This window comes from Penicillium malachiteum (genome assembly GCF_028827825.1).
Source record: "Penicillium malachiteum strain IBT 17515 chromosome Unknown utg000005l:1.0-9002435.0:326005.0-9005861.0, whole genome shotgun sequence".
NCBI lineage: Eukaryota > Fungi > Ascomycota > Eurotiomycetes > Eurotiales > Aspergillaceae > Penicillium > Penicillium malachiteum.
Genome location: NW_026643099.1, coordinates 4,742,182 through 4,767,845, shown reverse-complemented (window position 1 = coordinate 4,767,845; position 25,664 = coordinate 4,742,182). Strand labels below are relative to the sequence as shown.

Genomic DNA, 25,664 nt, shown 5'->3' with positions numbered 1-25,664 from the left:
ACTATGTATGAACCATATCGCTCATGACGTGATATAGACTCGATCAACGTGATTCTTTGCAATTTTGCTTAAATCCCCCTCTTGGACTCTTCATTGTCTCTTGGTGACACGGTGGACACCATTTTCACCATATATTCGTCACCATGGCTTCTTTCACAGATCCTGAGAAGCATGCTCCCGTCGAGGATTATGTCGGTGAGGTCGGTATTGGATCAAATCCCTTGGTCAATGCCGACAAGCTTGCGCGTCGTCTGTCTGCTCGTCAAGTGCAGATGATTGCTATCGGTGGTACTATCGGTACTGGTTTGTTCTTGGGTACTGGATCATCTCTCGCCACCGGTGGTCCTGCCTCGATGCTGATCGCATATGCCATCTGTGGTGCCATTGTGTTCATTACTATGCTTTCTCTTGGTGAAATGGCTGCCTTTGTGCCTGTTGCTGGATCTTTCTGTACCTTTGCGGGGTGAGTTGCATTCGATGCAGATCATTACTCCTCATGGAGCTTGGAAGATTCGATCTTTGCTAACTTCCCTTTAGTCGCTTCGTTGATGACGCTCTCGGTTTTGCTTTGACTTGGAACTACTGGTTTAATGATGCATGCTCAACGGCTTCAGATATCATTGCCTTGCAATTGCTCTTGGAATATTGGACCAATAACTTCCCTGGCTGGGCTATCAGTTTGATCTTCCTGTTCGTCGTCATTTGTCTGAATCTGTTGTCAGTCCGGGTATACGGTGAAGTCGAATACTGGCTGAGTTTGCTCAAGGTCATTACCATTATCGTATGTCCCATATCCTTTTGTCCAAATTGGATGGCATGAACTAATTAGCGCACTAGATCTTTATCATTCTTGGCATCGTCGTCAACTGTGGTGGCAACAAGGACCATGAGTATATTGGCGCGAAATATTGGTACAAGGGAGATGCTCCTTTCGTCGGTGGCATCGGTGGATTCGCATCCGTCTTCGTCACAGCCTCCTTCGCCTAGTAAGTTGCGACTATATCTTATCCATCTGATCTATCAAATCTAACAGCATGCTTTAGTGGTGGTACCGAGTCTATCGCCATTACTGCCGGTGAAACGAAGAACCCCTCGAAGACTATGCCCAAGGTCGTGCGAAACGTCTTCTGGCGTATTGTTCTGTTCTACCTCCTCTCTATCCTGCTCATCGGCCTGAACGTTCCCTACGACTACCCCGGTCTGTCGGACGAGAACACCCGCACCAGCCCTTTCACTATCGTCTTCCAGGAGGCAGGTAGCTCCGTCGCTGGTAGCTTCATCAACGCTGTGATCATGACCTCTGTCATCTCTGCTGCCAACCACGCCTTGTTCGCGGCTACTCGTCTCTTATACACTCTTGCCGTCGATGGCTACGCTCCCAAGTTTTTCGGCAACTTGAACCGTTTCCAGATTCCTTGGGTTGCAGTCATTGCCAGCTCTCTCATCAGTGGTCTTTGCTTCGGTGCAAGCTATATTGGCGCAGGTCAATTGTGGTCCTGGTTGCAAAAGTAAGTCCACTACACACAAACCCAGTATTCCAAGGATCTAAACTAACGAAATCAGTATCGTCGGTGTCTCCAACCAACTCTCTTGGATCTGTATCGGTCTCGCCTCCCTCCGTTTCCGTGGCGCCATTCGCGCCCAAGGTCTCGAGCACCTTCTTCCCTTCAAGAACTGGACCTACCCCTACGGTCCTATCTTCGCTATCGGACTCAATATTGTCCTTGTCTTGGTTCAAGGCTGGAGCTGTTTCAGCCCGCACTTCAAGAAAGTTAGCTTTGTGTCATACTATATTGAAATCCCCATCATGATTGTCATGTTTGTTGGGTGGAAGCTTATCAAGCGGACGCGCATCGTGCGGACTGCGAATATGGATCTTCGTACAGATCGTTATGATGGTGGTATTGATGATGAGCATACCCCAGAAGAAGTTCAAGAGCCGGAGAGGAAGGGAATTGTTGGGAAGGTGCAGCGCTTTGGACAGTGGCTGTTCCTCTAATTCTGTTAATCTGCATTACGATACCTAGCTTTGTTTTATTAAAAGCGCCTGCATGGCAATGTATAATTTTTATTCGCTATTATTTTGTTTTTATTGTAGAACTTTTAGAAAGGATTTTCTTGTGTTAAGATGAAGGGCTGAGACTTCATAAGAGGGGAGAAAATTTGCGTTGGACTGCCGAATCCAACAACCCCATCTTGAGGTCAACATTCCCATTACCTTTGAGCCTGACTTCCAATGATTATCAACACGATGCAATATTCTACCTGGCTTGGCAATACCTGACTCTGGAGGCTAATTTGTGATGTCAAAAATGCACAATCAATGTCGCTCCTCCCTGTCCCAGGGGTTCCACTTTAAGTATTTTGGACCCCGACTTGCACGACCCTCTGGCATGCAGGAACAGTGCATGGACACTACAAAGCAGTTGCTCCACTTCCTGCAACAAACTCGAGTCTTCAGATCCATATCCCTCCATGACACTATCACTCTCGATTTATTTACGGTCCTTCAAATGGTGGTCGCTGCTCACACTTTCCATCCAGGGCAGCACTCAAGTCCAATACTTTCACTCAGCACCTAGTCACAGTGATACTTGAAATGACAAATATTTTCAACCGTGACAGAATACTTGATTGGTGGGATTACGCACATTGCGACCGTGAGAATAGAGCCTACTCGGTGAAGCCGTACAATATCGCCACATGTGCACCGAGGTCATGAATTTGGGATTTCTCCGTGGAAAGAGATCCTGGAGCACTACGGAGTACAAGGTTAATTTCTGGGAATCCAAGTTCAAATACGCATTCGAGTCTCTAAGCCACTAACTACTACTGGTACACCGGGTACTTTGCGTGCTTTGCGTACTTTACGTAGTTGATTTGTGGTCCGATAAATATCCGCGTGTCACTTGTGGACCTCATCAGAGACGGACCGAGAACCTTATTAGGAAGAGGCACGGAGTGAACTTGAAAAGGAATTCAGTACTCTATGATTCTCGTATATAAGGGAACATAGCGCCGCCACAAAGTGAAACTTGATCCCCGCTTGGGGAAGTCAGAGGGTATCATTGGTTTGATGCAACGCGGGGAAATTAGACTGAACCTTGAACTTTTTGGCCTCTTCTTGTCCCCTGTTACTTGTATGACCCTGGAACTCCATGAACTGACCGAACTTCTTCCTGTTCAACTGTGGGAGTTGGCCAATCAAGTTATTGGGGTGATATGATGACTGTGTTGGTACATAATCGTCGTCAGCTCTACTGATCTCCAACTCCCCTGCAGTCATTCAAGTTATTATGAACTTTTGAACTGAAGGATCACGGGATGAAACTTACTCCGGACTCATATACATATGAGAACACCGTTTTTCGGTTCCACTGGGACTTTCTGGGACTTTCTGGGGGTGGCGCTTAACATAGACAGTTAGCGTACTTCACTCAATCTGGGCTTCCAATCAACGATTCAATCACGTTCGCTTGTGTGCTACGCTAATACCACTGGACCAGGCACGGACTTCTCGGCATTTCGGCGGACTCGTGTATCGTTCGCTTGTTTAATGTCAGTCTCACCAGTCAGTCACTAGTGCCGAGCTTGGGACTCCAAGAAAATCCGGGGGCTTTTCCCCACCATTGTTATAATACTAAGGCCTTGTCATTATTCTATCTTTGGTGGATCGGAGATCTTCTTATCGTTCAGGCTGTAAGCCTAGAACTGCTCCTAGCTAGCAGATTCTATCTATCAACCAAGAAGAAAAAAAGATCGATCGGCTTGTGAGATCTGCGCTGGTACTCGCGGATACCACCAAAAAGCCAACGGTACCATGTCGAACGCCTACGTGGATGGAATCATCGGCGAATACTCTGAGGATAATTTCACCGTCAGAGCCACATTCACCGTGTTCTTAGGACTCGCTCTTTACAACTCCATCGAATTATTAGTCCTCATCTTCGCCTCTTTCCGTCGTTACCGTGGTCTGTATTTCTGGAGCTTACTCCTCGCCACAGTCCTAGGCGTGATCCCTCAATCCGTCAGTTTCCTACTCAAATACTACGATATCGGTCCACTATGGTTCGCCATTACTTTATCCACGATAGGATGGTATTTCATGGTTACGGGCCAAGCACTCGTGCTCTTTTCTCGTCTCAACATCGTCGTCCAGGATCTGACAATTAGTCACCGCGTCCTGGCAATGATCATCATCGATGCAATCGTTCTCCACGTCCCAACAACCGTCCTAACCTATGGTTCCAATTTCGTCCGCACTTCCGTCTGGGTTTCCGCATATAAGATTATGGAACGGATCGAACTCACCGGTTTCTCGCTTCAAGAATTTATTATCTCCGGTCTCTACATCTACAAAGCTGTTAAAATCCTTCGAATGTCCCCAGCAAGCACGCAAGGCAATAACCCCAATCGGAAAATCATGTACCAGCTCCTCGCCATTAACGCTCTTATCATCGTCATGGATGTGATTCTCTTGGTTCTTCAGTACATGAATTACTTCGTTATTCAAACGACTCTCAAATCAACAGTTTACAGTATCAAACTCAAGCTGGAGTTCGGGGTCCTGAGTCGTCTTGTTTTTATGGTTCAGTCTCATCGCTATTGGCCGAGTGATACGCCGAAAGATTATACTCGTCCCGTTAGGGCGAGGGACGATCCGGACGAGTTGGATTATCATGAATTTTTGGATGTTGCTCAGAGTAATCCTGAGTACCCGTATGCACCGAAGAATTGCAAGTCGGCTTCGTCGCGTCATAGGGAAGTTGTATGATTTTTGATGAAATATTGAATAAAAATTTGCGTTAATGTTTTAATATCATTTAATCATAGAGTTGTCTATAATGATAGATGGACTCGTACTAGCACCACTGACAGCCCCGGGGCCCTAAAGGTGATTGCCAGTGGCTTCAAGTTACATCCCAGCTACTGTATAACCCGAACATTGAAGTACAGCTTTGTAGATACACATCAGTAGTAATCTCAAGATGCAAGGTTCAAACTTGAACTTAAAGTAGGTCCGGTGTCTCGATTAGAATTGATTCGAGGATTAAGTGTGGTCATAGCTTAATTTTATCAAGACTTCCAAGCCTGTTGTTGATTCGTGACACTCTCGTTATAACGCAAACTCACCACTGTGCTAATGATGATTAAAGTGAAAACAGTACCATAGGATCCAGAATGTTGAAGATTCAAATATGATTAATCAAGTTAGAGTGCGAGAATGCCCCCACTCCACTAAACGCCATGCCATGTTTTCGGAAACACATAACTGTAGGGGGACTCGCGAGAAAGGAACCAAATAGAAATGGAACGGAAATAGTTTTCACAAAGGGAAATCCTCCAACAAAAGAAATTCCTTTTCCTCGTATCTTAATTCAACGTAGGGTAATACTAACGTTGATAGAATATCACATATAAGAGACAACATGTAGGCAGCAGAACTCATAAGAAACATAGACGTTGACATCGATAGCACATTCCACTCAACTCGAGGTTGGAATTAGTGCATTTTCTTCGAGTTCCTGCCAACATGATAATAACCACGGCTAGTCGATAGCACTTGATAAAAATGAAACATGCGAGATAAAGAAATAATGAAAAGGAAACGCAAATAGATCCTGCTGCTTGCTCACTCCGAGCCGAGACAAACGACAAAACGAAGCGCCACGCTTAAAAGGGTATATCGATCAACTCTTGTAGACCCTGCTACAAGCGTGAATTATACAATAAAAGATCGCCTCCGGGGCTGCTAAATCGGAATTATTCGTTGAAACGAAAAGCAACGCGAACAAAGGGAATAATGTTGGTAAAACATGCACCGATAACACTCTCTCAATATGCAATGTCATTGCAATGCAATGCACATTCTCGTATATCTCTAGCCGTTGACCATATCGTCTAGAGCCATTTTTCGTCGCTTCACAGGCCGGGGTTCCGGCTCGGCCGGGGACTGAGGCGGGGCTTGCGGTGGAGACTTGGTTTCTGGTGCTGAGGTTACGCTCCTCGCTACTGGTGGTGAATGGGCCAGTTGAACGGGACTTGGGAGGTCGATTGGACCCGGGTGTCGTGGGATTGGATCCAATGATGCGGTTGTAGATGAGGATGACCGTTGATGGTGGTGGTGTGGATGCGAGAAGACAGAACCCACTGGTCTTTGAGCTCGTGGATCTCGTAATGGGTCTTCTCGGGCCATTGTCCAGGTCGCCGGATAAGGATCACTCAGTCGATGTGCGTGATGAGGAACATTTGGAGGTGGTGGTCCTACTGGAGGAACAGGTGGTCCTGGACTGGCGGTTGCTTGGTGGATAGGAGGTAATCGAACTGGAGACTCGATATAGGGCTCACGGGGAGGTCCTGGTGCAAGTCGAGGATCGACCATTGGGTGATGCATGGGACCACTTGGAGATTCGCCATAAGGCATGTATTGAACACCGGGTGGATGGTGGTGCTGGGGAGGGGAAGTTGGCGGAGGTAGACCTGGACCCGGATATGGCCCAAACCGTCTGTCCATCCCGGAAGGCATTGGTCCTGCTTTTATGGCGGGGTTAAATCCGCTTGTCATAGGGATATAGGCACCTGGTGGATGCGTTGGTGGTGCATATGACGGCGGGCCGGATGATGAAAACGGTCGTCTAGCTGCAGGATTCGGCATCGCTATCGCGGGATCCATGGGACGGGTCAGGGGAAATACTGACGAGGCTGACCACCTTTGTTGTTGCTGCACACGTGGAGCTCGCATTGCTGCTGTGGAACCAGGAGAACTCATAGCCTGCAGATCTGTCATCGGTCGAAGCTCACGAGAAGATGTAGGCCGGTGTAAAGAGGATCGATGAGATGACGATGGGATGGCTGATTGTGAGCCGGTTGACGCTGCTGGATGATCTGCGTGCTGTGCATATGATCGAAGGGTAGAGTCCTCTGCTTTGAGTGGTGGTCGTCCTCGTTTCTTGTGCGTGACATCAACACAGGAAGACTTTTATATAGTTCAAAGGTCAACTCCACATTCCTCGGCAACAACAGATAAGAAAACAGAAGAAAAGATAAGAGATACGCACAGCCTTGCCAGCAAGAACACATCTTCGACATGGACGGGCTGGGTCACATCCAAGATGCTTCTTCTTACAGTTAACACACGCTGACGCCACATGCGCTTTAGTACGCCTGGTTGACTTTTGAGCTAGTGAGCGGCTTGCAGGTCCTGGTAATCCCGATTCTAAGGATGATATTGGATATGACGAAGGTCCAGCAGGGATACGTGGGGACTCAGCATAAAGTGGTGCATGCTGATGATGGTGGTGATGATGTTGATGTTGATGCTGCTGTGGAAGTGGTTGATGTTGATGCTGCTGTGGAAGTGGTTGATGTTGATGCTGATGTTGATGTTGCCCTCCGTACCTTGGAAGGATCGATGGTGGCAAAGGATCTGCAGGCGCAGCTAACTGAGGTGGTCCAGTAACAGGTACAACAGTGGCTTCCTCAGCCGATGTCACTGCCGGCGAGGAAGCCGGGTATCCTCGAGGGTCCGACTCTCCGGATGTCACCGAGGGCTCTGCGGTAGGAGGAGAGCCAGACATAGATTGACGAGCGAGAGGAGCCCGGGGGCTACACCCTCGAGCATTGGTCGACCAAGGTCGATTCAACGGAAGCCGCTCCGGGCCTGAGTTGAATCGGGGTTGTCCAAACTGGGCAGTAGTGAGGCTCGGTGGGTGAAGCACGAGTGGTTGCATTGGGCGTTAGGAAAAATAAACAATAAGCCCACGGGGCAAGGTTCCCTCCTCTATCACTCTTCGTTCTTTCTCTCTCTTCTCCCTCACATGCACACACTCTTTCTCACTCTCATACACAGAGTAGTATACAACAAACAACAGACTCTCTCTCTCTCTTTTTTCGGGGCTCGGTCTATCAAAATCCCGTCTTCCCGTCTCACTCTCTTTTTTTCTTTTCTTTTTTGATATACTCACTCTCGGGCTTCTATTGGTGTGATCTTGTTCACAAAAGGGGACCACAAGCTACCGAGTCTGCACTTTGGGGCAGCATATCTGGCGAACGGATCCCTGGCGGAACTAGGAAGGGGGAAACAAACGTCAGCAGCGGTGTAGGGGGGTATGGACAAGAAGGGATTGTCAATATCCGTCATCAAGCTTCTCCTTCCTACTCCGAGGAGCTCCCAAGCTTATAATCAAGAGTAGAGAGATCCGCTATTGGAGGAGTCAGAAAATAGACTGCATCGATCAGCGGGAGATTTCCAGATCATGACAGCAGGGTTACTCATAGCCGCGCATGTCTTTCCCCTCCCAGGGTGACTTATTGCAGGATGGCGGTCGATCATCGAGCTAGGATCAAGGTGCAGGAGCAGTTACGCCCAATGGTTCATGCCCCTCTTGCTCTCTTGTGTCTCCTCTTTTTTTTATTTTCTTTTTTTTTACCCAAAAAGGGTGTATGGTTGTTTTTCCTTTTATTTTTGCTTTTTTTTCTGGACTCCTCTTTTTTTTGCTCTCTGGGATGTTGATTTCTGATTGAATCTTCTTTCTCTTTTCCATCCCAGCCTTACCTCTGATGTCTTGACTTGACCACGTTCCTGGGATTTTGGCACCAAGAATCCGGAAAATCCCAAGGGGAAAAAATAAATAAATAAAAAAAGTAAAAAAGAAAAAAAGAAACGGTGAACTATACCTTTGAGTGAGCTGCAGCTTCGTCTTTTGGGCGATTTCCCCACAGGTAGAAAAGGGTAAGGGGGTTGTTCTTGTTTTTTTAAGGAGGCTTCTTTGAAAATTCTTGATACACCACTATACAAGATAGTAAAAGTGGGAATCAATGATAGAAAACTAATAATATGAAACCCAGAAGGTCATAAAAAAGTAATAGTTCAGGGCATGAAATAGAAAATCGAAGGGGAAAAAAAGAACAAGAATAGGAAAGTCTCAGCGTAGCACACCCGACCTGCGGGCTTCAGGGCTTATACCAGACTCGGAGCTGGGATCAAGCGGGTCCTACTATTGTAGTGAAAGTAGTGAAAGTAGTGGTCAGTGCTGAAAGGCACTAGTAGCTGATAGACTTGATCTCCGTCATGGTAGATCTTTTTCAATGGGGGCCTTGCCCAACGGTACGGTACCGGTGAAAGGGGTGGAGATGGAGATTCCTTTTGTTTTTTTGTTTTTTTTTTCTTATTTCTTATTCGATATGAGATTATTTATTTATTTATCTTACTGCATATTGGGATATATTCTGAGACTTGGGAACTATTCCTCCGAATTATCCCTAATTAATAACTATCCACGGGTGGTAGTGAGTGAGAAGTTTGGGGGAATTCTCCCTGATGAACTACTTGGTTCCCGGGCTGATGTGGCTTGCATTAGATGGAGAACTCGAGCTCGAGCATCAATATCTGTTTTCTTAGTCCGAAATAGGGAAGTCAAGTTCTCAAGTCCCAGGGATTGAATTCAAGTTATCAGGTTCGCATCACTAATAGTATAGTTTTAGAGTGTAGAGTGCTTCAAAGCCCTTTTATCAAATTGATAATTATAATTTTGTTAATTTTCAAGTACTCCGTACAGAGAGGGGAAACCCCATTTTCCGAAATATGAAAAATATGAAAATCCCAAATTCTAAATCCTGTTAATAATTAAATCATAAAAGAGGGGCACTGTGATGCCAATCACACCAGAAGCAAGGCGAGAGGGATTGACGGATCGACGTCGGCGCCCGCAGCCATTGCCAATAGTCGGGCTCGGCAATGAAATGCGCATTCCGTTTGACATGCACAAAGTACATGCATGATCCTCATCATGGAAGGAGCTCATAAATAAATAAATAATAATATAAATAAAATAAAATAATATCAAAAATAATAGTGAATAATATATAATAAATAATAATAATTCAAGTCTTCCAGAATCACCAGAATTCTATAGATTCATATGGTTACAACCTCCAAGGGCTTCGGGGAGGACGAACCGGTGATTTTTACTCGTGGGGTTGATTAAATTGACTAAACTAGTAAATTGTTCCTATACTTTATTGGGTAATAATGGCCCTGGCCCTAATTATTTTCTCTTTTATATCCGTTTATTGCCAGTGCTTATTTATTCTAGACTCCACTTATCCTATAAGACCAGTTGCATATTCAGGATCAAATAATAATAATAATAATAATAATAAAAAAGAGGAAAATCCCCTACAGAGTAGAACTAACATGGTCCAGAACGGAATATTTGGTTCTCCGACAGTTTGGTTTGTGTGCCTAGTTCAGATGAAGTTTCTTTTTTTCTTATTCTCTGATTTATCCGGCCATTAGGGGAATAATAGGAACTTGAACTTGAAAATCCCCCTTCGTCGTGTGATATTTGCCCAACGGCAAATCCTTGGGTCGTTATTCTCCGCAGTGGGGATAGATAAACCCATTTTAACCCCCCAGAGAATGATCAAGTCGATCCTCCGTTTATGCTCCGTGGTACAAGAAGGGGTTACTGTTACAATCGAGCCCGACGCAGATCAGTCTCATTCAATGTTGACCGTGCTTTCAGGGAAAGTCTCACGGCAGGTGTGGTTTGCCATGAACCATGAGTCGGACACCTGCAGGGGGCTTGGGGGGGTAACTCCGTAAGAGTCTTATTCTCGAGGATTTTCATGATTTGTTCATATTTTATTTTATTTTATTTATTATTATTATTTTTTCTATTTTTCTAATCTTTTTTTTTATTATCTATTATCTATTATCTATTTACTGGTATAGTCACGCCTGGACCTATATAGCTTCCTATTTTGGATCGCCGGCGGGTAGACATAGTTCACCAACGGCAAGTGATACCGATGACGAAATCTGGGTCAATAAATCCAAAGGGCTTCCTGTTGTGGTACCCCGTAGTACTCCCTGATGACCCTTTGGCCCCCTCTTTTCATCCCAAGATCACACTGAGCAACATATGAATCATAGAAAGGGGAGGAGGGAGAGAGGGGAAAATGGACCTAATGTGGAAGGACAAGAAGGGAACACCCGTAGATAGAAAAGAAAGAAAAGACAAAGTGGATAAATAATTAAGACAGTTAATGCTTCAGGGTCCTTGTACACCCGTCTAGATTTATTTTCCGGGGACTCTGTCGGTATTGAAGCAACAAGATGTGGCTGCAGCCCCAACGCGCCTTGGTGGGCGATCACCCTCAGCGCGTGCACATTGCTCATCCCTGGCTTTGGGAAACTGCAGGGAAAATCCAGACCGAACGTCATCGGGTGACTGACAGGATGGTAACCAATGATGCAGATGAGTTCTCGTCCGGGAGCTACTGAGGGGAAACAAAAGGCGGCTCTCCCCTTGTTCTGGATGATCAAAAGGGGGGGGATAAGAAAGAAAAAGGCCTAGCCAGCGCGTAGCTGTGCATAACTGTGTGGAACATGCCGCACGCGGAGCAGCAAGGGGTCTGTCACCCGGTTCATGCACGATCTGCCACTTGGAAGTCAATAGTGCGAACCATTCTGGTCCGGGCTGTGATAGTCTGCCTGTTTTGGGTCTAGTCACATCCGCCCCTATTTATTATTTTATTGATTTTTTTTCCTAGGTTAGTTCTTTATTATTCAATGCTGACGGAGTACACACGGAGTACGGGAAGGTCGGCAATTTCGTCTGAGAATCCCCCGGTCGTATGATGTTGCGATACACTAGGGGATGGAGTAGACGGGGACTACCGAAAGGGAGAAATCCTCCATTCTTTGAAGTGGAGTTGCCAATTGACAATACTCCGTACGGATCGTCAAAATTCGCCGAAGGGAACGGGAGTCAAATAATAGTCAAATAATTAGTTCAAAGCGGAGATTATTCGGGGCTATTACCTTCAGGGTTTAGGGCCAATTTAAGACAACCCGAGGTTCAAATGTTCATGTGCTCAGAACTTCGACTCTGGACGGAATACGGGGCTCAACGGTGCTTCAAGTTCCTGTCAAGTCCGAGGTGGAAGTTGATGATGTGATTGGATCTGTCATCTCTGTCCTGTCGGGGATAAAGCTGATTTGGTGCACATGTGTAGTGGTAGCTGGGTTTTGAATTGGGTTGTGCATACATAAAACACGAGGCACCGTTGAGTAATGGCCGTAGTAGAACCTTCGAGTTGGAACTTGAACCAGCCTGAGGCCGAGTGCTGGAGATGCCAGTAGAAACCATGAATCAGGTCTGAGCTAGTCGGCACCTAGAAGTAAACATTGAACATGATTGAAAAAGGGAGAAATAGTATTGAGATCAAACATTGAAGTGGCATAGTCAACATATGTAAAGTGGTATCTTGATATCTCCAGTAGATAAATATATGTGGACATGGATGTGGACAAGACATAAAACTAATACATGCATGTGGTAAACAGCTTAAATCCTCTCCTTTAGCGCTTTCTTGACGGCCGACCATTCTTATCGCGACGCTGCTGCTTAAGATTACGTGCTTTGCGAATATCATCAGTCGAGCGAATCTCACTCTTGCCGCCAGCAGCTGGGCCTTGGCGTTCACGAGCAGCCTCGTTCTTCTTCTTCATCTTGTCGTAATCGCCGCGCAAGGGATCAGCCCGCTTGGGCGCCTGCTGCTTGTTGTGTCGGAAACGACCGCCACCACCAAATCGGCCACCACCACCACCACCACCAGGCCCATTAAGGTTGCCCCCAAGTCCAGGCGTCTCTGTTTCGCCGACACGAGGCATTTTACCCATGCGCTTGCCCTTCTGCCAGCTCTGGAATCGTCCACTACGGAAACTGGCTGCAATCTTGGCTCCACTCTCACCGCGCACCAACTTCGTGCCCTTAGATCCATCCTCGTCGTTCTGACGCGCCACATACTTCTTATGACGCTTGTCCCAACGCATGGTTGAGCGGGGCTCGCCGAATCCTTTTTGACCTTCGTCTCCATTGATGTCCATGGTAGCACTGCGCGAGGCCTGAGCGAAGTTCGAGTTTGTACCAGAGTGAACGCCGTACGCCCGATCCTCCGCGAGGTCATTGTTGTTGGGTGTGTAACCCATGAAGTAGTCTGGGTTTTGGAATGATGTAGTGAAGGATTCGTTGGTCTTGTCGGATCGTTTGTTCTTGGGTTGAGAGTAGGCCGAGAAGGTGACCTCCAGATCGGACTCATCCGCCTCCGACATGTTGTCGGCAGGTTGCTCAGGAATATCTTCATCCGCATCTTGCATTTCCTCGTCATTTTCATCTCCACCAAGACCAAGTTCGTTCATCTCAGCTTGTTCCTTCGCCTGCGCTCGTAGCTTCTTCTTATCGACTGTCGTGCGGAGTCGTTTGATTGTGTCTATGGCTGGATTTTTCTCCTCATGCTTACCGGTACGTCGGTTTTGGACTTCAAAGACCGTCTCTGCGGGTCGGAAGCCACCGATCTTAGCCAAGAGCTTCTCACGTTCAACTTCCATCTGACTTGTATCATCGTTGAAGAGCGCATGGATTGAGGACCAGTCATCAGTAGCTGTGATCTTCTTCGCACGCTTGGCACTTTCCAAGGACGCGGCATTTCGGGTACGCATGTACAGCTTCTCACCTCTGATTGAGACTTGTCGCTGAGAAGCAATGTCGGAATTATCGTTCAAGGCCTTGGAGACCCATTCACAGCTGCGAGAAAGTGTGTCTCTGGGGAGAGCTCCAACAACAACATCTTCGGCAAAATTGACCTGATCGCCGAATTGACGACCGAGCACAAGTCGTCGTGCAAGGAAAAGCTGAAGATCAAGCAAGTATGGAGCGTCGGCATCTCGAACAAGACTGTAACTCCAACCCTTCTGACCCGCACGGGCAGTACGACCAACACGGTGAACGAAAATCTTGGGTTGCGAAGGGAAGTCGTAGTTGATGACATTGGCAAGAACGGGAATATCGATACCTCTGGCTGCAACATCGGTGACAACCATGATATGGGAAATGCCTCGTCGGAAGTTTGACACCTGAATCTTTCGTGCTAATTGATCCAATGAACCGTAGATATAAGAAGTAGCATATCCGGCTTCTGTCAGCAGAGAGTAGAGGTAATCAACGTGATGCTTTGTAGCAGCGAAAATAATAGTCGAGTATTCAGTGGGTGACTCCTTATGCTGGCCCGCTTTGTCGTCGTCTCTCTTTCGCTTTTTATCGAATTTTGATGGAGGGCCTTGCTCTTTGAAGCGCTTGGTAACATCAGTGTCACCAGTAGGCATCTTAATGACATCTTGAAGAATATGCATGAGAGCACCTTCCTTATCCGAAGACTTGACCGAGAAGAATACATTCTTCAAGTCAGGTGAAATCTTTCCTTCAGTGTCCAAACGGATCAAAGTCGGTTCCTCTAAGCCTGCTCGAGCGAACTCTACAAGAGACTTAGGCAAAGTAGCGGAGAACAGAAGGGTCTGACGAGTGGAGGGCAGGCCGTGCAAAATTTCAGTAAGCTGAGCAGCAAAACCCATTTCGAACAGACGATCAGCCTCATCGAATACCACATAACGGATACTCGACAGATCCAAGTTCATCTCAACCTTAAGATGTAAGAATCGACCGGGTGTCGCAATGACGATATCCGGGTTTCCAGCCACCGATCCGAACTGCTCCTCCAAACTGTCACCACCAACCAGAAGAACGGATCTCAAATCAGTTCCACGTCCCATTTCCTTGACAACCTTCAGTGTCTGTAGAGCCAGCTCACGAGATGGAGACATGATCAGGGCACGGGCTCCAAACTTGGTGCTGTGGTGCTTCAATTTCTCAATCATGGGAATGACGAAGGCAGCTGTCTTTCCGGAACCTGTTCGGGCCATACCGACTACATCTTGGTCTTCCATAATCACGGGGATGGTCTTGCGCTGAATTGGGGTCGGAACGGAGAATCCTTTTCGTGTGATAGCCTTGAGCAGGTTGGGGTTGAGACCCATTACCTGGAAACCACCACCCTTCTTGACCGTACGTCCTTTGAGGTTTGATGATTTACGGTTGGCAGAGGCCTGCTTTGAAGCGATGAACGCCTCATCACCATCGTCGTCGCCGCCGAGAAAGTCGAGGTCCTCTGCTAGGGCTGGCTTCGGTGTAGGCTTCTTCTTCTTGGGCTTGGCGATTTCGGCATCGGAATCGCTGTCGTTTTGGAACAGTGCACCTGTGATATCGAACTCATTCTCCGACATGGCGGGTGAAGCTGCACGGGGAGCCATTTTTGAGGGTTGGAGGTCGAAAGCCTCACGATAGATATGCCGGTCCGGCGAAAAAAAAGTTGATAATGATTAGACGTTAACAGTCCATGCAGTGAGCAATCGAAAAAAGAGACGATATTTGAAATGAAAAATGCCAGGCGACCTATGCCAAACAGAGAAATAGTCTGGCTTCGATCAGGTCTGGAAATTTTCACAGAAATCTTCCAAGCCGGCTGGTCAACATATCAGCGTTATCGTTTTTTCAAAAAAAAATCTCGATAGTCCGGAAGGCGGTGAGCAAAGCCTGGAACAGCTCCGCCGGTACCTGTCACATGACCATAATATACGTGACTTGGTGTTGAGTGGGGTGGCCACTTAACACGTGATTCCAGGCGGGCGCGACGCGAGGTACGCGCTCCCGTATCGCTCCCAATTGAGTAAGATGCCCAGGTGATTTTGCAGCATCAACACTCAAATCATATTCCACATTCCCACTACAGACATACATCATGGGTAGGTTATTTACACAAAACCTGCTAACCAAATGCTAATTTTTTATACTAGACGGTGGATACGGTAACAATTACAACCCTTATGGCAGCCAAACCGGTGGTGGTGGTGGTGGCTTCGTGCCCGGCGAGACCAACAGTCCGTCGGGAGGCAAGGTAAAAATGACTCCAGGCCATTGTTCTATCTATGAGACTTGTCGCTAATAAAAATATTAGGGTGGTGGTGACAACAAGACCATCCGACCAGTGACAGTCAAGCAAATCAACGACGCAACTTGCCCTTACCCCGAAGCACCATTCCAGGTCGACGGTGCCGATGTTTCCAGCGTGATGTTCGTAGCTCAAGTACGCAACATCAGCAAGCAGAGTACCAACATCACATATAAGGTTGATGATAGCACAGGCGATGTCGAAGTCAAGAAATGGGTTGATTCAGCAACTGCAGACAGCATGGATGTGGATGACCCCAACGGCATCCATACTAAGGGCTATGTGCGAGTGTACGGCTCTATCAAGTCTTTCGGAAATAAGCGATACGTCGGCGCTCACAGTATCCGACCTGTGACTGATATTAATGAATTCTTGTGCTCCATGCTTGATGCCACTGCTTCCCACTTGTTCTTTACCCGTGGTCCCCCTGGCGGGGCTGCCGGTGGTGCTGCCGGTGGAGTCGCTGCCGGTGGTGATGCGGCGATGGTTGACTACGGTGGTCCCCCGGCTCACAACAAGGCTCTACAAACTATGAGTCCATTCGCGCGTGATATCTACAACCTCTTGAGAACAGAGCCTCAAGACGATACGGGTCTTCACTTGCAGGTTGTTGCGAACAAGTTGGGTCTTCCCCCGACGGATGTTGCGCGGGCTGGTGAGGAGCTGCTCAATGCGGGTGTGATTTTCTCTACGCTGGATGAGCAGACATGGGCTATCCTGGATTACTAGTTAAATCTTTGGAGCTGATGCTATTTTCTGTATTCTGATAAAAGACATTGCGTGAACTTTTCAAATGATATCATGATTTATCTCTGCAGTCGGTTCTTCATTATAAACAAGCCACACCAAAAAAGATAAAACCTCCAATGTAGAAGACAAAAAATAAGATGAGGTTGACACCTGCTTGGATATTCGCTCAACACATCAATCGCTCATATACATCGTGTTATGAATCTATGACAATGACACAAATTCAAATCGCATAAAAAGGGAATACGTGACAAAACATGATCGTTGCGAAAAATTACGACAGCGGTCGTGAAAAGTAATAGATGAGACGAGGTAACCTTCTCAGAAGGCTCAAGTCAATTCATTGCGCTCCAGCGCCTCTTCGACGGAACGTTCCCAGCTAATGCGGCTGATGAAGATAGCCTCGATTCCGGAAACAAGCAGCAAAGCCAAAGCAACACCTGTCCACAGACCCATGACGCCCCAGTCTAACGAGAAGGTCGTGCCCATACTGATTGGCATGGCAATAGCGTAGTAACAGAATAGCTGGATATAGCCACCGATCTCCTGGCGTCCTAGACCACGAAGAATTCCATTGCAGTTGGCAGCCAGTGCATCGAACAGCTGGAATGCAGCACATAGTGGAAGAACCTCTGCAACTAGCTCGATGACTTCGGGGTCGGAGCTAAAGAGCATAGGGATATAGGATCGCAAGCTAGAGAGCAGAATCATATTGAAGAGCCCCACAATGGTAGCTCCACAGAAGCTCACCTTGGCTGTTATCTTGGCAGCTGGAACCAATGTGGCACCAATCAGATTCGCAATCCGTGTACTACCAGCAATGGAGAGAGGAAAGGGAATCTGCCATGTGATACTCGAGATTGTCGAGAGGATAGACTGAGCGGCCAGCTCGGTAGTGCCCAGGTAGCTCGACGCAAGTGTGAGAACTTCAAAGGCAAGGCACTCGGCTTCTACCATGATCAAACCTGGCAATGCGAGACGAATCATAGGTCCCCAATTTTGGAAAGCCCTTCTCGAGAAACCGCACCAGCATTCGCTTCCCACAAAGAAATATGTGTATAGAAACAGGCCTACCGGGAGGAGGTTTTCCGTGATAGCAACTGCAATAGGCGCACCGATAAATCCCCATTGTAGTTTCTAAACGCATTGGTCAGTTCATGGCACTTCAGGATTTTTAAAAGGAGATTTTAACATACCCAGACAAAAAACCAGTTCATAAAGGCATTCAAGGGGGCACAGAAGAGTAGAACGTAGAGAGAAGCGGAAAATACACCTTGCGCCTGCAGATAACGCTTTCCACTCTCGAAGCAGGCATACCCGGGCGTTCCCAACAGAGCAACTTTCAAGTAAAGACCAGCCATCTTAGCCACTTCTTGCTCAGGCACAATCTTCGACAAGATGTACTCAGAGAAGTACCAAAGTGTGGCAATTGGAATCGTCACAATCCACAGAAAATAAATCATGCGCAACATCTGCAGACCTACTAGCTTGCGCTTGCCAGATCCATACGCCTGCGCACAGAGTGTATCTAAACTTGTCGCCAGACCAGAATAGACAGCGTTACCAGTAATACTCACTGTCATACTGGCTAGACTGACAGCACCAAGTTCCTCCTTGCCCAAATGACCAATTGTGAAGATACTGGCCACCGTCAAGGAATATTGCAGCAAGAATGTTACCATTAACGGTAATGAGTAACGTCCGATAACCTTCGCTTCGCGTTGCCATGTTGTGTTGATTAATCCGGCTGTTACCGCTTCCTCCCACTTCCGGTCAATCTCCTCAGGTCCGAGTACCTCATCAGCACCGCTATCACTAACAGTTTCCAGTAGTGCTGTAGATTCCGTAGGAGCATATACAGTATCGGGTTCCCTAGCGGGTGACCTTGAGCTCCGCACCGATCCATACGGTTTGGAAGAACCTGCTTGCACCAGACCCGGAGAAGTTGAGAACAGACTACTTAATTTATGTTGTAGTCCATGCGACTTCTGTTCCACCGGGATGACTCTGTTATCGCTTAACAAAGCGCGCTCTTCTCGAATCGCCTGTTCTCGTTCATTATGAGTCAATGGCTGGTAATCGCTGTGAGCCGGAACAGCGGTGGCATGATTGACATTGGTGAAGTAGCTCGGGCGACGATAAGATCCGGCAAGAGAGTGTGGATTTGTTTCGGCATAGCTATGGGAAGGACGGACTGTTGAGGACTCGGAGGTATCGGTATCGAAATCATCGTCGGTATAAGCTAAATCACGAGCGATTGCAGCTTCTGCGATGGGCGAGCTGGAGGTGAAAGACCGCGAAAACGGGCTTTGATGCTCGGCAGAATTTGTCGAGTGTATATTGCGCGGAGCCATGACCCAGGATGGAGAGGATGTATTTTGCGCTTTTTTCGCTTTTCTTTTCGCTTTTCTCCTACAATCTCACCAGCATATCTATGAGATGTAAAACCAACTTCAAAGACTTCAAAGATAAGAAAACGAGAAAAGCTCGGGAGGATTACAAATGAAACTTGGAAGCCGTTCAAGTGGGGAGAACCACTTTCTCACCGTTTTGACTAGTACCGGTCTTAGCGTCGTAGATAAGTTTTTAGACCTTGAGAATGTGACGGATTAACTCAAATAGGGAGGTCTATGCAGAACTGGAGTCACCAATCCATGCACGTCTCCCAACTTCATGCAGGGTTAATCTAATGACTCAACTACCTTCCTCTAACTCGATGGTTCACACTGGTGGACTCCACTGGCGTCAGCTTGGATGACCCACTGCTATGATCCCCGTGCATGTGGAGTCACCGCATCTTGATAAAACAAAGACTTGAGGAATTAAATTAATCCATTTAGATCTGTATGATAAATAGGTTTATGTAAGTCCATCTAAGTATTTTAAGCACTTTCGTTCACTTACATCCCGAGAGTCCTAACTGTAAAGTGGGGAGGATGACGTGGGGATCTGGCATTTCTGGGTCGAGGACTCCATACGATCTCCATAATTCCGAATAAATCAACAATTCCGCCATAAACCTCAGTGAACCATCTTGAACTTCCCTCACAACTTCACAGTTTATAAAAATTCCAAATTACAATGAAAATCGAACAGCGAACAGTCACATGTGACATCACATCCCAAAGCGGTCTAGCTGTGGTCATGTGTCACCTGATCGATCACCGCGCTTTTTCTACTCACTTATGATTTTCCCCATCGAGATCTTGTGAGATCTTCAAGACACCATGTCGCAATCTGAACGAAATGCAGCTATTCGAGATTCACGAAGGCCCTATAACCCGATCATCAACCCCACATATAGTCGACCCGCTTTGGTAGAAGAGTAAGTGGAATATTCCCGGGTCCCGATCTCCGTATGGAGATACATTACATCTATCGATGTTTAGATGAGAACGCACCTCACCTGGGTTTTCAGAAACTGCCTGAGAAATGGCTCTCTTCTATACTCAAGCAGCATCCTCCTCACTCAAGACATTTCTCTGACGTACCCTTTCTCTGAATACTTACTAACTCTCACAAAGACACATCGAGGACCAGCGTCACATCCTCTGTTCACCGCCCATCTTCGGTGCTCTACTATTCGAAAATGCCTCCTCAGATGCACGCGATCACTGTGCAAACGAGCGCACATTTCTCTCCTGGCTACGTCTATCTATGTACCTTGCCATCGTCGCGCTAGCAATCATCATATCCTTCCATTTCAAGGACCAGCCGTCTATTCTAGAGCGGCGCATGGCCTTACCTCTTGGCATTGTCTTCTGGGTCTTGAGCTTGACTTGCCTCATTAATGGGTTTGCTAACTATGCCCGCACGGTGAGTAAATATAGTCGGAAGGCGGCTTTGGTTCAAAGTGGATGGAAGACTCAGGTTGTTTTTACGGTTGTTGGAACTGTTATTCTGGGTAGCTGCGTTTTATTTTTGTCAACAGATCGAACGGGGTAGATCTGGATTTGGGGTTTCTTTCGGATTGAATCGCGCTTCGATTACATTGCATTATCACTCATCATCGTTCAGCGTCTTGTTTACATATATCCAATGAGCGTATCCAAGTTCCAACATTCGAGTTTGAATGATTGTGGAACTCTTTACATGAGACCAGACATATTTACTCTACATCTATTTACCTACGTATGGTACTAGTACTAGTACTGCGAGTGCACGTGTATGGATAATTCCCATTGATCAAGGGAGTCGAATTAATACTTTATTTACCGAAATATAGTATGCGGGTAGAACGAGTAGGTATCGGGGAATGCATCAAAGAGAAACGTATAGGGGAGCCAAGCGCCAGCAAAATGTATATAGCATGCTAAGCTCACTTCGCTTACATCCGACGAATCTGTGTCTCGCCTTTGTACTTGTCCAAGGCAGAGGTGCCCAAGTGGCTCCACCATTCGAACAGCATCGAATCACAGATCAACTTGAACCAAGGAGTGAACTTCAGCTCAGGCTGCTTGAACATAGTCTTCAATTCGTCCGCAGTGACGTAGGTAGTATCACGGACCTCGTTGGGGCTGGGCTCCAAGTCTACATCAGCCTGGATGAAGAGGATGTAGTCAACTAGAAATTTTGTTAGATACTATCTCTCATCGATATTGTCTCTTCGAATATAACTCACTCTCGTGCTCGCCCCACTTTCCGTCACTAGGAGCCTTATAGTGAATTCGTGTGAAGAACTCGAAATTCTCAATCGGCACCTGCTCGGCCTTGATACCCAACTCGTGGTCCAGCTTGCGCTGCGCAGCACGCTTGACACCCAAGACAGCGGCATCCAGCTCGGCACCAGTCTCACCAGGAATACCAAGAGGGTGGGAGCAGCAAGTGTTGGTCCACATATCGGGGAAAGTAATCTTCTCGGTGGCGCGCTGTTGGAGCAGCAGGCGGTTTTTGGAATCGAACAGGAATACGGAGAAGGCACGGTGCAGGAGACCCTTGTCAATGTTGGTCATAAGGTGACCTGTCAAAATAGAAAAAAGTAATGTCAGCATTCGTTCTGTTCATGAGTTGTGTTGATGTTACCCCTCCTCGTATCTACTTGTATCTGAGGGGCTGAAGTTGAGATTGGGATTGTGGTCACTAACAGGCCTTCTTGCTAGCGCTACCAATGGGTCGGTCATTGTTATCCAGCACAATGCAGACCTCCTCCATCAGGCGAACTTGCTCATCATCGTATCCCTCGAGCTCGGTGCCCTCTTGTGTGGAGTTGCCATTAGCGCTGGGGAGAACATCACGGGCGAGCGAAGTATCAACCTCAGGGAAGAGGGTGGACACATTGTCGGCGGTAATCTCTGGGGGAGCAGTGACCGTCATAGTGGAACTCATTTTAATGTAAATTGAACTATTTGACAACGGTTCGAGGGAAGATATTATTGAAATAAATAGGAAATGCGGGCGGTGGCATGGGCTTGAATGTTCCCAGGGCGGTAATGATCTGCCACCCCTCTATTTTCCGACCCCTTACGTGTTTTTGCATTTTTCGATGCACGTCTATGGTCTTACAACAGCACTGATTATACATTCTGCAACATTCTGATAGTGTCATAGTAGTCAGGTGGGATTGAGTCACTGAGTACTACTCCCAAGAGAGACCCCGCTCGTACTTCGTACAAAAACATGGTGCGGGCATGCAACTACGTCTATAGTTCCCAGTTCTACATAGTATAGCACGGCACGGAGTACGGAGTCAGCTTACTATGGCGGAAATCAACAAATGAGATTCTTCGTCCGGGGCCCGGAATACGTGCCCCGTTGATGGGTATGCATGTCTTCGGAGCTCCAGAACCGTCAATGCCTAGCATTGCTTTTTCTTAAATCTGGACTATCATTGTGGCAAGAAACCTCAGGTGCCACATGGGTACATGAAAGTTTGAATAAAATGACAGCAATGAGGTGCATGAAAGTCAGAATCATCGTGAAATTGAGCTTGAAATAGCTGTGCTAGTGGTACAAACATAAGTAATCCATGCAAGATTGGTTTATTTGAGTAGAGAACTTTCAAACTTCAAGTTGACAAAAATGCCATGTTCCGTGAATCTCAGGAATTATTTTTACAAATCCCAATAAAAGGGGAGAGCACGCCGGCAAGAAAGAGTCGTTTGGTCTTCGCATCATGCACAACTACTGTAGTGGTTGGTAAATGCTTGCTATCTCGGTCCTCCAGAACTTTGATGGCTGGCAAGCCTTTATATTCATGTGTTTGCTTCCCCTGGAGGACTTGTCGAGGAATCATGTATACGGTGGCTGGTGCAGGAACACCGTATGGGTCTTTTGCTGCGTTGAAGAGAGCGCGGGCGTCGGGAAATGCGGCCATGAAAACATCGCCATTCTCGTCGGGTGACGTATTGTCGAGCGGAACTTGAAAATCTAGCTCATTGACGAGAATCGTTTTCTCTTCATCCACTTTGTATGTTACAACAATACCTCTTCCAGTTTGAGAAACGGCAAATAACCCTTGGCCGAGATTGGCGATTCCATTCGCCATATAGCAACCTTCTCTTGTGGCGATGCGACATTCGCCTGAATCTGATCGACAGTAGCTGACACTGCCGCCTCCAGTAAACAACTCCAAGCCTCGAGAATATCCCGGGGCTTTATTCGTATGGTCATTGGTGACCGCAAAGCCAATTCCATCCTCATCCACAGCTAAATCATTTGGTGTCACAATCGCATCGCTGAATATCGTTTTAACATGTTGCAATGTCTCTGACCCCAGCTTCAAATCAAATATCTCAACAGTTGAGTTGGCCCCAACTTCGTATACATTCAAGGGCTCCCCAGTCTTGGGGTTGACGGGTGGTCTATGGTTAATCAACCAGAAGCGAAGCTTGTCACCGATTCGCCGGACATCGAGTCCATGTAAGTCCAAATCACCAGGATATTCACTTCCAATCTTTAATTGATGAAGTCCATATAGACCATCGGATCCGGGATCATCAATATCAAGCACGGAGATATGATCGGCACGGTCTCTTGCCGAAACATTCCATAAGTCAGCACCAGGACTCCATCCCGTTCGACCCTCAATACTCGCGCATGCCGCGTATAGCTTTCGACCTTCATGGTCCAACCACATATCTTCGCATCCTGCCAAAAGAGGGTGCTCGACGCGTTCACATGTGTATGGGAAGTCTTCGATGGGCTGGATCACTCGGAAAATGGGTAGGATCAAAAGAACTATCTCATGGATTCGGAGGGCGTAAATCACCGCGCCGAGTAATACAACAGCACTGAGTGGATATTTGGACTTGGAAAGCAAGGACATGATGGAAGAGCTGTAAGAAATGTACAGTTCCAGCACTTTCGTAACTATCTGATCTTTCTTGTCATTAAATATCATAATAGAAAGAATGATCGGGTTAACTTCTGCCCGTCGGTGATGAAACCCCGCCCAGCGTCGGCCATCCATGCTCCGCCGAATACCGCTTACTTCTCATGGCCCCGGGGGCCAGTACTCTTTTACAACAAGAACTACGAGAAATACCTAGAGGATCAATTCAAGATTGAACCTGAACACGAATTCGTAGCCATTTGAGGTTATCGAGATATGTGTCTATCAACATTGGGGCGATATCATCAGAGGCTTCAAGAAGTTGATAGCATTTCTAGCATAGTAAGCTTGCTGTCATCTGGACAAATATAAAATCCCTCAATTTGAATGTTCAATCTGCTGTGATCCTTTAGATGCTGTTAATCAATAGTTTACTTCAGCTCCAGCTGCTTCAGGTTCGTCAACTCTTCGATTTCCTCGGGTCCCAACAAGCCCAAGGCCTCTCTTCGAGTAGGTGCTTTGCTGTCAAAGAATGGCTTCTCGGCTAGTGCAGTAACCCGAGTACCATGTCGAGGCTGTGAGCCTTCATAATCCCAACTGGCATTGTGAATTGTAATACTGTATTCTTGTTAGCCTCTCGCTCATACGAAAATGATCCCGAACAACGAACCGATTATCCCAGAGAGCGCTTGTTCGCGGACTCCACTTGAACCGAACCTGAATATCAGGGTTCTTCTCATAGACATCATAAAGATATCCCAGAATCACATCACTCTCAGCCTTATCCAGTCCAACAATTCGATCCGTCATAGCTCTGTTAACCCATAGTGCCTTCCATCCAGTCGCCGGGTGAACTCGAACCAAGGGATGTTCCCGCTCTACATACTTCGGGCCAGCCTCAGGGTTCTTGCGGTCCAAGTATGGGTGCGTAGATCGATAGATAGCCGTCTTGCCGTCAATAAGCTGGCGGAACGCTGGTGACAGCTTTTCATATGCAGCATAGCCGCTCGCCCAGAGTGTATCTCCGCCAACAGTAGGGACAGTGTCATTGTGGAGATGGGTCACACCAGCAGGTTGTCTTTCGTGAACAAGGTCAGTGTGCCATCGGGATGAACCACCCGGCCGACGGAAACTGGCTGGGTTCTCAGTCGCTTGCAGTGCTGGCCAGATTACGGACACGCCGGGAACACCTGGGACCTGGGGTACTTGAGGCTATTTGAGCAGAAAGAGTCAGCTACTGCCATGAAGAATGCATTTCGTTTGCTATATTTGGATTCACATACATGAATCTCAATCTCACCAAAGTGTTCTCCCAGTTCTTTTTGTTGTTGGGGAGAAATATCCTGGTCTCGGAAGAAAACAACGCTGCGTTCGGCGATCAGCAGACCCAACTCATCCTTCTGCTGGTCTGTGAGGTCCTTCAGTTGCAGTCCGACTATTTCAGTACCGATATGTCTGGTGAGAGGAATCACTTCTTTTGCTGCTGACAAAAGTGCTTTCTTCTCGGGGTCAGCGCGAGTACCAGGGTCTACATGCTCGCGATCGTAGTTTCGGACATTGTAAACGTCATCCAGATAGAGGGGGCGCGATGGGCGATACGGATATCCAGCGCTCAGGTCAACCCCGGCCTTTTCTAGTCGCTCTCTTGCGGGAGCAGGCAGTCCGAGAGTGTCTTTTCTGGGAGGTGCAACGTCTATAATGCGGGGATCGATGGGTGCGGGTGCCATATTGTTAACTTGGTGGTTTCAATTCTTCAAATTTAACGATAAATGGTAGTTGCCAATAACTATTTGCT

At 47.1% G+C, this 25,664-nt stretch overlaps 10 protein-coding genes across 10 annotated transcripts; 4 read left to right on the top strand and 6 right to left on the bottom strand.

Moving 5' to 3' along the window:
- Positions 1 to 143: 143 nt before the first annotated feature.
- On the top strand, positions 144 to 1,999 carry N7483_011783 (amino acid permease; the record flags this gene model as incomplete). Its single annotated transcript, XM_057095210.1, has 5 exons — positions 144 to 463; positions 538 to 781; positions 838 to 986; positions 1,044 to 1,508; positions 1,564 to 1,999. The coding sequence occupies 5 exons, from the start codon at positions 144 to 146 to the stop codon at positions 1,997 to 1,999; spliced, it is 1,614 nt and encodes a 537-aa protein (XP_056941181.1).
- Positions 2,000 to 3,820: 1,821 nt separating this feature from the next.
- On the top strand, positions 3,821 to 4,774 carry N7483_011782 (uncharacterized protein; the record flags this gene model as incomplete). Its single annotated transcript, XM_057095209.1, has 1 exon — positions 3,821 to 4,774. One exon carries the CDS (start codon positions 3,821 to 3,823, stop codon positions 4,772 to 4,774), a length of 954 nt encoding a protein of 317 aa, XP_056941180.1.
- Positions 4,775 to 5,881: 1,107 nt separating this feature from the next.
- sclB (uncharacterized protein) lies at positions 5,882 to 7,730 on the bottom strand (the record flags this gene model as incomplete). Its single annotated transcript, XM_057095208.1, has 2 exons — positions 5,882 to 6,976; positions 7,059 to 7,730. The coding sequence occupies 2 exons, from the start codon at positions 7,728 to 7,730 to the stop codon at positions 5,882 to 5,884; spliced, it is 1,767 nt and encodes a 588-aa protein (XP_056941179.1).
- A 4,637-nt stretch (positions 7,731 to 12,367) lies between these two features.
- N7483_011780 (ATP-dependent RNA helicase DBP10) lies at positions 12,368 to 15,151 on the bottom strand (the record flags this gene model as incomplete). Its single annotated transcript, XM_057095207.1, has 1 exon — positions 12,368 to 15,151. One exon carries the CDS (start codon positions 15,149 to 15,151, stop codon positions 12,368 to 12,370), a length of 2,784 nt encoding a protein of 927 aa, XP_056941178.1.
- Positions 15,152 to 15,639: 488 nt separating this feature from the next.
- Positions 15,640 to 16,578, top strand: N7483_011779 (uncharacterized protein; the record flags this gene model as incomplete). Its single annotated transcript, XM_057095206.1, has 3 exons — positions 15,640 to 15,643; positions 15,695 to 15,795; positions 15,856 to 16,578. 3 exons carry the CDS (start codon positions 15,640 to 15,642, stop codon positions 16,576 to 16,578), a joined length of 828 nt encoding a protein of 275 aa, XP_056941177.1.
- A 351-nt stretch (positions 16,579 to 16,929) lies between these two features.
- Positions 16,930 to 18,953, bottom strand: N7483_011778 (MATE family efflux transporter; the record flags this gene model as incomplete). Its single annotated transcript, XM_057095205.1, has 2 exons — positions 16,930 to 17,736; positions 17,796 to 18,953. 2 exons carry the CDS (start codon positions 18,951 to 18,953, stop codon positions 16,930 to 16,932), a joined length of 1,965 nt encoding a protein of 654 aa, XP_056941176.1.
- An 873-nt stretch (positions 18,954 to 19,826) lies between these two features.
- Positions 19,827 to 20,544, top strand: N7483_011777 (DUF202 domain-containing protein; the record flags this gene model as incomplete). Its single annotated transcript, XM_057095204.1, has 2 exons — positions 19,827 to 19,924; positions 20,124 to 20,544. 2 exons carry the CDS (start codon positions 19,827 to 19,829, stop codon positions 20,542 to 20,544), a joined length of 519 nt encoding a protein of 172 aa, XP_056941175.1.
- A 382-nt stretch (positions 20,545 to 20,926) lies between these two features.
- idi1 (isopentenyl-diphosphate delta-isomerase IDI1) lies at positions 20,927 to 21,924 on the bottom strand (the record flags this gene model as incomplete). Its single annotated transcript, XM_057095203.1, has 3 exons — positions 20,927 to 21,162; positions 21,221 to 21,559; positions 21,684 to 21,924. The coding sequence occupies 3 exons, from the start codon at positions 21,922 to 21,924 to the stop codon at positions 20,927 to 20,929; spliced, it is 816 nt and encodes a 271-aa protein (XP_056941174.1).
- A 712-nt stretch (positions 21,925 to 22,636) lies between these two features.
- Positions 22,637 to 23,863, bottom strand: N7483_011775 (calcium-dependent phosphotriesterase; the record flags this gene model as incomplete). Its single annotated transcript, XM_057095202.1, has 1 exon — positions 22,637 to 23,863. The coding sequence occupies one exon, from the start codon at positions 23,861 to 23,863 to the stop codon at positions 22,637 to 22,639; it is 1,227 nt and encodes a 408-aa protein (XP_056941173.1).
- Positions 23,864 to 24,300: 437 nt separating this feature from the next.
- On the bottom strand, positions 24,301 to 25,596 carry N7483_011774 (TauD/TfdA dioxygenase family protein; the record flags this gene model as incomplete). Its single annotated transcript, XM_057095201.1, has 3 exons — positions 24,301 to 24,487; positions 24,540 to 25,081; positions 25,153 to 25,596. The coding sequence occupies 3 exons, from the start codon at positions 25,594 to 25,596 to the stop codon at positions 24,301 to 24,303; spliced, it is 1,173 nt and encodes a 390-aa protein (XP_056941172.1).
- Positions 25,597 to 25,664: the final 68 nt, after the last annotated feature.